The following is a 12,438-nucleotide window of genomic DNA, read 5'->3' as shown; positions in this document are numbered from 1 at the left end:
CCTGTCGGCCAGTCAGCGCCCGGTCCGGGGCCGGCCCGTGTCCGGCCCGGCGCGACGCGGATGCGGCACGACACACATCACATTTGTCTAACAGTAACTGGGATGTATGACCCAGTGGTTGTTATCATCACATGGTTACAATACATGGTCGCTAACTAATAGACCTCATAAGGAAGCTCAGAGTCACACTCCAAGAGTCACTCCAAGCATAGCTCTCACCATCGCGATGCAGCGACCTATTATATTATGCTCGGAGTAAACATATAGACAGACACACTTTTGGCATTTATAATTTTAATAAGTGTAAGTAAGTATATATTGGGATTACGATTCTTGTTGGAAAGCTTTGAAGGCAGCTTTTCTGTGGCTTTTTTTACTTTATTTTTATTTTCAACACCTACCTCTTTACCTCTAACTTTACAGGGACAATCCTGATTCGCGTTCAAAAATTCTTAAAATAAATAAATCTTGTATCTAATGTAATGTTATGTGTTCGAAGAACATCATCATCATCAACCGATAGACGTCCACAGCTGGACATAAGTCTCTTGTAGGGACTTCCACACGCAAAGTGTTGCGCCGCCTGAATCCAGCGGCTCCCTGCGACTTGTCTGATGTCATCCGTCCACCTAGTGGGCGGTCTGCCAACGCTGCGCCTTCCACTGCGAGGTCGCCATTCCAGCACCTCGAGAGCCCAACGTCTATCGCCTTTCTGAACTGTGTGCCCTGACTACTTCAGCTTCGGTTACTCTAGTTCTCCTACAGATCTTATAATCTACTAAATCATGCCCATGACTTCGTCCTCAAGGATTTAGGTTATTTAAAAATCCCATGGGAACTCTTTGATTTTCTGGGATTTGTACGGTTGGGCTGTGAAAGAATAGCAGACCGACAGACAGACAGACACACTTTCACGTTTATAATATTAGTATGGATGAAATAAGTTTTGTATTTATTCCATCAGAAAATAAGAAACGTTTGTCAGTAAGGTATTCCCAAAGGTAGGGAGAGCAATGAAACACGTAAGGTATTCTCCAAAGGTAGGGAGAGCAATGAAACACGTAAGGTATTCTCCAAAGGTAGGGAGAGCAATGAAACACGTAAGGTATTCTCCAAAGGTAGGGAGAGCAATGAAACACGTAATGTACTTCCAAGACAACCTTTAATCTCGTCCAAAATAAATAAGTCAACAGTAGGGCGAACTCTTTGAGTTGTTTTAAACTTTATATTAACAAATCGCTTACAGTTAGTTAGTTAGTTACTATCAGACATTATCCTACTATGTTCATAAACTTCAGTCGGTCGATCGTAACATAAAGCTCTATCGTAACATAAAGTGATATGCGGTGATGATGACCCGGCTAGTGGACCGACCTATTCGACTTGAATGCACCTGCGAATTCCTCCTTCACAGATGGCTACGCCGCGGCTACGCGCTACGAACGCGAGCGCTGCGGGGCTACGAATATACAGTCCCATCCGTGAGGAACTTTAGGTAGGTACACGGCGTTTCAGAAACAACATATTTTCCTTTCCTAGCTAATTTATTGATCCTTAGGATCAAGGCAAGGATTTAAGAAGTGGAACCACAAAGACTTTTGATGGTTCTAATTAAATCCGTTCTTGATTCTTAAGAATCACTCCTACCAAAGGAAATATCTTTGCTCACGGAACACCGTATTATTGACTTTCTCGTCGTGTACAGATGTGATTAACTAATAGAGCAATGGTCTAACGTAAGACTGTCCCGTGGATGCGTCTGCGTTTTGTATATCATATGGTTAGGCACAGCTTACAGCTCTAACAATAAGTTGGACTGACGAACCAATACGCGACCAAATAGAAATTCCTCATTTTGTACTACCGAATAAATTGACAAATCACACACTGCGCAAGCTCAGGCATTTCACAGCATAGTACTAGCTATGCTCGCGACTTCGTCCGCGTGGACTACATAAATTTCAAACCCCCATTTAACTCACTTAGGGGTGGAATTTCGAAAAATCCTTTTTTAGTAGATACCTACTCTTTATAAAGTAAACACCTTCTAAATTTCATGTCTCTAGGACCAGCGTTAATATATTTAAGTCAGTCAGTCAGGACTTCGAATTTTATACGCGCGACCGACGTCAGCGTAGGAGGAATTGTTTAGTGTTTATCTTGGCGAGCTAATGTATGCTCAATGCTCATTGCGCGTGCTCTTCGCAGTTCATGTCACAAGTCAAACGATCGTCCGAACTACAAAAACCTTGTGTTGATCGTAGATCTAAACAAAATACATTTCGTATCCTAAATAATAATTATTTAGATTGTTGTGAATGCAATGGGCAGACAGAAACTAAGAGAATTTTTAAAGACTGAAACAGACACGATGCGCAGCGGCAGCGCAGTGCGATCGCAACGTGCCTGGCAGCTCTAGAAGTTATAAATACAAGGAACTATATGAAAGCGATCACAATGTGAAGCGCGAGTCTGACACACTTGCATTCACACGCTGCTGTAGTTTGTCATACAATAGTTGAGGCTCTAGTGTAAGCGTTCAAGTTAACGTTGGTTTAACTAACCCGAGATGAGCACTATGTTTAATTTATCATTCAGCCTAGACCACAGAAATCAGAATAAGTATAGAATAATGCAATGCGCCAATGACCAATGACACACACTAGCGTGTTATTGTAAAAGTAGACTTATTTGCCTCACACCTCAATTTACTATGCTTTGGATGATATGATGTATTTTCTAGATATGTTTTATAGATATGTTTCTGAATTATTTTCGTATGGGCAAATCGCTCAAAATCGGCGACACAGTTCCCCTATTCAACAGGAAAATATTTAGAGTTCTGTGGTATGGACTGATAAACGTTACGATTTGACAGATTACTGACTCGGGTGCCACGTTTATCAACACGAAAAATTACACTCAGGGACTGTTCTTATTTGCATAGGCTTACGCGCACGTTTAGTATGCGTTTTCCGTCACGCGTATTGTGTGTTCGAGCCTTAGAGGTCGCTCACTGCAACTTCTTGCAGCGATACAGTCGTGATACTGCCGCTGCACTGGTCGTACGCCCACGTAACAAGTGTCGATGCAGACGCGATGCAGCTTCGATGCCGGCATGCTGCCGCGGCACCCCCCGCTTGTCTTTTACCCGATGTCGCTCGAAACAGTCGCGCGTCAGCAACGATGCAGAAGCGTTGCTGAATCGGTACTATGCGATTGTGTCACTACTGAATCGCTACTGTCGCGCGCTGCAAATGCGACTAACGGACAAAAGTAGCCATGCATTAACGAATCGCTTCAAAAAGTCGCCACAAGCGAACTCCCTGTCGCTACATACCGAGTGAACGCGTCTTGAGCGCCGGATATTGCGCTCCGCCCACACTTGCACCAATACCGACCAGTGCTGTACCTACTGTACCTACCACTAGATACTGTGAAATTATCAACTTTCCACTTTCCGCTACTTCAAAGAAAACTTCCCAACAAATCAACATCTAATAATATCATCCAAAAATAGCTTCACAAGTTCGCGGAAAAAAAACAATATTATAATGATCGGTATTGGAGTGCGGAGGTAGGTGGGTAGGTAGGTGGGTAGGTAGGTGGGTAGGTAGGTGGGTAGGTAGGTAGGTAGCTGGTACATGCTCCTCGTTATTTACATTTGTAACTTTCATTACTTATTAAGTTTATTGAAGCCAATTCAAGCCGATAATTGATGTAAAAAGACATTTTAATAATAATAACCGACTGCGTGGGAACTTTGTAACTTAGTAAAAGTTGGTATCGACTATAAATGACTTTCTAAAAAAATAATTAGGTATATATTTCTGCCACGTTCCCTTTACCATAATATTGAGTATCTCTTTATAAAAAACTGAAATATTGTTCGAGGAAATTAGTTATTTACTTGCGAAAATATTATAATTTTGAACGTCGCATTTTAGTAATTTCCTTGAGAAGTGAGACGTGACGTATTAGACATCTGAACGTCCGTCATCGGAGTTCATCCGTCATCCGTGAGAATACCAGCGATTATCTACGACATAATTTATGTCATAAGCTTCCATACAAAACAAAATGGAACGTATTTTCACGGACTCGGATCGGATGAGTGCGTAACCGGCGTTACGCTTTTATTTGATGACAAGTACGTAATAAGTTATTAGCCTTTGACTTCGATGTTACTTTCATAATAAGTGACGACGCAGTTTGAGATGGAAGCAGACTAACTTGCTAAAGGTATGCCAAGTGGTACCTAACCATAATCTGATTCTACGCGGCTCGTACCAAAACGATCGTTTAGCAGTACGTATTTGGCGGTGGAGTGGTAACTAGCCACGGCCGAAGCCTCGCCTGGCGTTTATATTTTGTAGTTAGGTATGACCGGAAAATATAACTCAAAGCATGGTCAGTATTGGTGCATTGTTAATTCATAATGTGAAGGGTTTTCGACATTTTCATACAATCCAATATGTTCGAGTGTGTGACCAAGCTTAAGAATAAAAAATATACAAGATTCTCACTTATATTACTATCAAGTAAATAATTATGCCCAGATATGTCGGAATTTATTTATAGTCTAGGAGTCGCCGCAGCGAACTCTGTACAAGATGTGTACTTAATTGTACTCAAAGAGCTTGATTTTTATAATTTCCCAGGCCATAGGTCCTTTTAGTGAAGTAACGAACCACAGGCAAATAGTGCCTACTTCCTACATCTGTAGGATAGCTATAATAAACAGAGTTAAAACTCATAAAACCCCCTTTTTAGAATGCAGAACCGTCTGGTATCGACACACCCTGGATCTTTTCTTTCAAAATATTAAATAGTGAAGTCTAGATCAGTAGTAATTTTACATTAGGTAGTCAAAAGGTTTTTTTAAATAATATTTTTCACTAAAATTCTTGAATAAAAAGGAAGGCCAAGAAAAGAAAAATAGAAAATATGGAGCAAAATATTTTTTTTCACCTTGTAGTGCCTAGTAAAAGTTGCCTTGTAAGACTAAACTTCAAGAATTGTAGGTACTCTGTAGTTGCCAACTTGTTCTGAGCATTTGTGTGTAAAGAAAGAAAACAAGTTATTAAGTAGTTTTTATTTTCAAAACCCTATTCACCTCGTGGTTCATACTTCACGTACGACCTCCGACAGTCGAGTGTTAGCTCGCTCAGCCGACTTTACACCTAACGCTGATCGCACACCGAGCAGCGCGCCGCACAAACCGTACGCACCGAACGCTATTAACTTTATAGCACTCAAATGAAAAGTGTAATAATACGCGATAATTGCATCAGACGAGCTGAAGAAGTCCAAGAAGTTTTTGTCAAAGTGGCAGCATTACATGTATTGTATTATAATAACAAAAATCACAGCACGCTGCTACAACCGTTTGCAGCGCACAACTATATACTTAACCATTTATTTTCTTGCACGCCACGCCACACCACTAACTGAGAGATCTATAGTCTACTGCAAGATGTATATAGTTGCTTTGCTTAACTTAACTTAGTTGCTTTAACTTTAAGTGTACCCTTTTTAGACTTAAGTTTATGTTAAAATGTGTCTTAAGTGTGAGAAAAGCTCTATATATCTCAGCTTAAAAGTCGTATTCAGGCAGTTAGGGGTGTATGTCAATTCATTGATTTCAGCTCCATGCAACCGGCGCGGCGCGTACGGCGCGCGGGAGGTGTGCGATCAGCATAACACGGAAGAAGTAACAAATACTATTTACACACATAATAATATGATGACCGTCTATCTATTGTAAGTCGAATTAGTTAGACATGTAAAAAAGTGGCAAAGACTCAGTCGCTTACATCCTACTATGTACATCACAGGATTCTCAACCAAATAACAGATAGATCATTTTGATTTTATTAATTATATTATAGTCTCCGAATTAACACTAATAATTACAGAATAATCGGTTCTAGCAATAGATGCTCCTGAAAATAATATCTTACAAAAATTAATAAGAGAAATTCAAGTTTGCTTCGAGTGTAACTTTAAACGTCAAAATTACAGGGAATATTATCATGATAATATATAATATTCCATAATAGTTTACAGATTAACACCAACTCTTGTGACAAGACTGTTTTCTCCAAAACTTACACTCAAGGAAAGTAAAACATATCCTAGATAATTACAAATTACAATGTAGGTACTTATTCACAATCGGTAAGTTAAATATTGAACGGAATTGGGTATCGAAATAAATAAATCATCGCTACAACCGAACATTCAACTTATACGAGTCACGCAGCAGGTAATGACCGCCAGATGGCGTCACCGTCAGCTACAACATTTACATAGGACATGAAGGAACGCGCGCTCGCCGGCGTACTTACGCCTCCTTCGTCTCGAGCGGGCCCAAGCCGAGGCACGGCGGCTCGAGGCGCTCGAGGACCGCGGGATGAAGGCAGACAACTAATTAGAGGCACGAGGAGCCTTCCACACCGACCGACAAAACTAACACAACATTGAAACCTCCTTAGTAAGTCAGGAGCTGCCGCAGCTCAAGTGCTCGTGTTCAAGTTTTCTTACTTTTATATAATGTTAGCTTAGAATGTTACATTTCCTATGACGCGCACACTTGTATGTTTATGGAATCTTTTTGTTTGAATTTTAGAGGTTCACAGGAATAGTTAGATAATAGAGGGGTTAGGGCGATGCAAAAACGCATTTCCCAGCGACAAAAAAAACGGCAAGCATGCCTAATATTTCGTCGAGTGCAAGAAAGTAAACATCGGTGTGGAAGGCGCTCGCTCGGGCGCCGGGCGCCGGGCGCCGGGCACCGGGCCGGCTTAGACGCAGGACTCCGGGATCCGGTTGTCCAGCAGCTTCTCCTTGATGGCGTCCACGTTGAGGTCCTGCGTGGGCCGCAGCGACGCGGACGCGCTGCGCCCCAGCGCCGCCGCCGGCGCCGCGGAGCGCGCGCCCCACGTCCACGAAGCTCCGGGGCCGTTGCACGCCTGCAGGTCATGGGAAATCTATATAAGTAAAGTGGTTGTAGCCTCAGCCTTCTATTCTGGAGGTCGGGGGTTCGATCCTAGGCACACACCTCTAACTTTTTTGGAGCTATATGCGTTTAAAGCAATTAAATATCACTTGTGCTTTAACGGAAAATATCGTGAGGTAAATGTACATGAGAGTTCTCTATAATGTTCTCAAAGGTGTCCGCACTTGGCCAACGTGGTGGGCTATGGCCTTCTCATTCTGAGAGACCAATAGTGATCCAGCGGTGGGTACTGGGTAGTTAACGTAGACCGTGATATTGTGCCGCCGCGCCGCCGCGCCGTGTGGAACCGCTGCGGCCGCGGCTGTGGCCAGTGCATCGCCCGCAAGCCTGACGGCCGATGATCGCAGAGCTTGCGGGCGGCGCCGCACGCCGCACGCCGCACGCCGCGGTATTCCATGTATTCGTGTTCGTGTGTTGCGGGTAAACACCGCTCCGTGAGCTCCTCGCGTAAGCGTAATCCAATCAAAACAATGTGTAAAACAATTCAAAATTTCAAGTGTTGTTTTCCATCGTTTTATGAATTTACTTCTATAAATTAACTTCAGTTAAGATTATAATTTATGAGTGAAGTCGAGGAGGGTCACTGTTCAAAATGTACTTGTAACTATATCAAATAATCTGAGTACATTTGTTATAATGAAGTTTGTAGCGGTTCCAGCGGGCGGGCGGGCGCGTGACCCGCCGGCCGCCCGCCCGCCCGCCCGCCGTGTGACGGAGAGTCAGGGACAGTAATTAGTTCACTTATCGCCACATCTAGTGGGGTGCAGTGGGCCACTGGCTGCACCGAGTGGCGACTTGTTGATGTTGCCATATACAATTTAATTAAACAAAACGAGGCTTACCGATAAAGATTGATTTAATATTTATTATTAACTTGCTGTTGGATGTTTTCATCCGCTTGATTTTATTTTGTGGGATAGAATTATTCTTCTGTTCCACTCTAGGATGCAACTTTATACCAAAAAGATAACGCTCGGAATTTTAGCCATATGGATATAGATTTAAAAAAATTCTGTTGGAACTCTTTAATTTATGTCATTCCTCGGTATAAATTTTGTCAAAATTGGTTAAACGGATGGGCCGTGAAACCGAAACAGACAGACAGACACACTTTCGCATATTTATAATATGGACGGATTAATTAAGTATCAAGTTATTTTACAAGCAATAAAATAATGTCGTTTAATTAGGGAAGTAGTTTTAATTTGGAACATGTTTACCTATTCTCTACTGCTGCTAGAGGAAGCCGTAATCGTGGCCCCACGAGCTGAAGGGTGAGTGCACAAGAGGAGCTGATAACACTATCGCGTTAATTAAAACGCGCCCTCCCGCCTCACCGGCCACACAGGTGTTGGAACACCCCTCTTGTCACTCACGGAATCTTTTCAAATGAAGCCTCAATAACTCAACGATTATAGCGCGGAATCGAGAGATCGGCGGTTCGAAGCCCACCCGTTGCACTATTGTCGTGCCTACTCCTAGCACAAGCTTTACGCTAACTTGGAGGGAAAGGGGAATGTTATTCGTGATTTACAAACAAATATTAGTACGCTATGTCGCTATGTCGACATTGCAGTACAGGCGATGCACGATGTGTGAAATAGAGGCGATTCACTAAGATATATGCCACAGTGTAGAGTTATTGGCCAAGGGGGAGCACCAGAGAGGGGAGGGGGGTAGACCAGCTGCATTTTAGTGTGAAGCAGCGCGTGATCTGCAGCACAGCCGAAATATGAGCACCATGTTAACGGCGATATTGGAAGCACAAATCAATTCGACGCCTATTTTCTTTAAAGTCGACGAGCTCCGACCCTCGGATGTAAGATAAATAGCGCACTTATAGTACTTAAGCTCCATTTTCGCGCGTTTCTGTAGGACATCTGTAATACTTGTAATGCCTTATGAGACTGGAGTCGAGAAAATATACCAAGTCTTCGTTTTATTTACGTTTAAAAATGGATTTAAATGTCATGCAAATTCCACAAGGGCAGAGATGATTCCTTGACGCTATAACTTTGATAATCTACTGAATATAAATGTGTATTCACTTTCCTCCAAGAAGCGACAAGGTCTTCGTAATTACCGTTAAAGCAAAGATATTTAATTGCTTAAAGTGCACGAACTCCGAAAATTTAGAGGTGCATGCTCGGGATCAAACCCCTAAACCCCTAAAACCTACCCTGGCTGTTACCGCTTAGTATTATTTCTTGTAATAATCGTTTTGGCAATCTTTAGTAACCTTCGGGAAACTTTAATAGTAAAAGTAGAAGACCTTTTGACAAGACAAGGTCGGCCCGAGGCAGTCTGAGCTCGTTTCTAAGTTTCAACAATCAGCTATCAGCGACTCGCCTTCGCCGACTAAGCGTTAGATGATCTGCTATCAAATTATACTCGTTTGACGCTTTATCGGCCGCGAATTTAGTTTGATGAAGTTCGACGTTTCTGTTTGACGAGTCCTTGGCGAAGCAACTCTCTTTCAACGCAATTATGAAGACGTTGTCGAAATATTTAATTTGGCAGCGAATTCCTTGGAGCGGTTTGACGGTAGAGCGGTAAATATTATAATTTGAGACAGCCGCAGAGTTGGCGGGAGAAGTTTCTGGCGCGCGTCGAGCCGAGTGGTCGTACTGCGCCGCGCGCGGCTGCACTGTGGCGACGAGCCTTCACACGGATTATGATTATAATTAATACAAAGTTATAAGAAACACTACCCATATTATTATAAAATATGTGGAAGTGTGTTTGTTTGTTGGTTTTATTGGTCTGTTGGTTTGTCTTTCAATCACGCCGTGATGGAGCAACGGATCGGTGTGGGGGACATAGAGTTTCTACGAAATTTGAAATCCTGAATCCACGCGGACGAAGTCGTGGACATTAGCTAGTTCATATTATATTCATAGCATTGCTTATAATCTAAATATATAAAAGAAAAAGGTGACTGACTGACTGACTGACTGACTGACTGACTGACTGACTGACTGACTGATCTATCAACGCACAGCTCAAACTACTGGACGGATCGGGCTGAAATTTGGCATGCAAATAGCTATTATGAAGTAGACATCCGCTAAGAAAGGATTATTGAAAATTCAACCCCTAAGGGGGTGAAATAGGGGTTTGAAATTTGTGTAGTCCACGCGGACGAAGTCGCGAGCGTAAGCTAGTTGCTTATAAAATATAATCTGTGAGTTCAAAATAAATATGTTGAATCAGAAAATATTTGATAGCAACGAACTGATAACTTTTTATGAAACATACGATCGCCGTTGTCAGCATATTGCTGATAGAATCCGTCCGGTGAAGTCAAGAATTGAAGTGGCAGACAATATGTGATATCTTAAATATATAAAACCGGAGTTATCTGTCTCCCGAGCGTCCCCGGGCGTCCCCGGGCGTCGACGCAGGGCTCCGCAGGGACACTTAACAAAATATTATCGGCTATCTGCGACGACACGGAGCGCGCTATTGAGTGGCCGCAATAAAGATACCGCCTCGATCGGCAAACATCAACTGAGTGAGGGTAACCGCCACATTCCGCCACATTCCACCACATTCCGCCATATTCCGCTCACGGACTCGTGGGCTCATGCGACATCCTCTCCTCGCTGCGAGGCTTATGTACACGTGCCGAGTACAGTGGCGAGCCAGTGCTCAGCTAAGAACCAGAGCCAGGGCGCGGGCGGCACAGTCACATTCTATGTATTAGCTTCGGGAAGCTACCGGAGTTCGCGCACTAGTGGTGGTTTGAGAGAGTACGCGGCCGAAAGTAATGTACATCGACCTTAACAAGGAGATAGCAGATCTGTAGAGCGTTGTCTTAGTCGTTGAGACCAACACAACGTCAATCGTCATATAGGTATGAGCGACAGAGACAACGCTCTACGAAGCCCAAATGTCATTCTAAAGGCCGATGTACATTACTTTCTGCCACGTACTGTACCTGTCCGTGTTTCTAGGTCAGCGGGAAGTAGCTACCTAGTTTTGAGCTCTTTTGACGGGACTTCTCTTGAGAAACGGATAAACGGACTGACAGACAGACAACGAAGTGGTCCTATAAGGATTCCTTTTTCTCTTGAGATACGGATTAGATTAGGTACTATGTTCTCGAGGATATTTTAATGTAAGAAATGTTCGTTACCGGTGTGGTCAACGGCGCGGGGGCGGTTCTATTTGGCGACGACGCCGCCAGGCAAGGGGCACTCGACGTCTCACCTGCAACAAACGGTAAATATCATCACGTTATACTGATTATTCGATGAACATCGCAAACCCATCTGGCGATAAATGACGACGCTGACTAAAAGCGGGCTAACCTGGAAGGAGTAAGGTTTAATCCCAGACCAAACAACAACTGAATAGGGTGACTAGCAAGGGTGCTACCTAGCCAACGCCGAAACCTCCCACCAGACTAGACCAGAGACAAATTGAAAAATTATGAATTTCTAATTAATTAGCTCCTCCCGAAATTCCAATCTCCAGAGATAATCTAAAGTTATGTAAGAATATAGCAGAACGAAGTTAAAGTCAAGAATTAATGGTTAGATTCATTATAGCGTCGGCTGCGCCGCGCGGCCTGCGGCGCGCGGCGTGCGGCGTGCGGCGCGCTTGCGGCGAGGCTGCGGCAAAGGCTGCATAAATCTTCAGCTTCCTGCTGCACGAGGGATTTGCTCTCGTGCGACGGAGAAAAAAGATTGATTAATGAGCGGTCCGAGCGAGAGGGACGTGAGCCGTGAGTCGGGCCGGACCCATAAGTAATTGGACACTCACAATCCGGGGCCTACCAATCCTCTATAAATATCTCGCGATTTGAAATTTGGGAAGCAATTTCAAAAGTGATTAGGAAAATGCTTGCAAAATATTATAATGATCTAAATATAAAACTCACTGACTGACTGACTGACTCGTCATCGCCCGGCCCAAATCCTTGGATCTAGAAAGCTGAAATATTGCACACAGCTTCCTTTTGTAATCTCTACATAGTATAAATTATATTTCAACACGAGGAATAGGTGTAAAAGCTATTGTTTTTCTTTTAAGTTTGTACTCATCATCATCGACCCATCGCCGGCTTACTACTGAGCACGGGTCTCCACTCAGAATGAGCAAGGCCTAGTCAGCCACGCTGGCTCAGTGCGGACTCCACACACCTTTGAGAACTTATAGAGAACTCTCAGGCATGCAGGTTTCCTGACGATGTTTTCCTTCGCCGTTATAGCGACGCACATGACGCCGGAAAGTTAGAGGTGCGTGCCCGGGAGGCTATAATTTCATTCATTCATTAAGCACTAGACTATCTATATAGGCAAATTTCTCCTATTAGTACCTACTTGAACATAAATCTTCTCGCCTTATTTTATTTTGAACAAGAAACACAAAGGACCCGTCTTAAAATTGAAAGAAAATTTTGGGAAAGTTAA

At 43.2% G+C, this 12,438-nt stretch overlaps 1 protein-coding gene across 2 annotated transcripts in view; it reads right to left on the bottom strand.

Moving 5' to 3' along the window:
- Nucleotides 1–1,143: 1,143 nt before the first annotated feature.
- The window catches only part of side-II (sidestep II), a 667,447-nt gene continuing 656,152 nt past the window's right edge, over nucleotides 1,144–12,438 (bottom strand). For both annotated transcript variants that reach the window (XM_069499951.1, XM_034972675.2), the window contains exons 16-17: nucleotides 11,160–11,233; nucleotides 1,144–6,974 (exon numbers count right to left, since the gene is read on the bottom strand). In XM_069499951.1, the coding sequence (XP_069356052.1) occupies nucleotides 6,807–6,974; nucleotides 11,160–11,233 (242 nt within the window). In that variant the 3' untranslated portion in view covers nucleotides 1,144–6,806. The remainder of the gene's footprint in view (nucleotides 6,975–11,159; nucleotides 11,234–12,438) is intronic.

The sequence above is a fragment of the Maniola hyperantus genome, chromosome 1, assembly GCF_902806685.2.
Source record: "Maniola hyperantus chromosome 1, iAphHyp1.2, whole genome shotgun sequence".
Taxonomy (NCBI): domain Eukaryota; kingdom Metazoa; phylum Arthropoda; class Insecta; order Lepidoptera; family Nymphalidae; genus Maniola; species Maniola hyperantus.
Note: the sequence above shows the minus strand (reverse complement) of the source record. Positions and strands in the feature narration are given on the sequence as shown.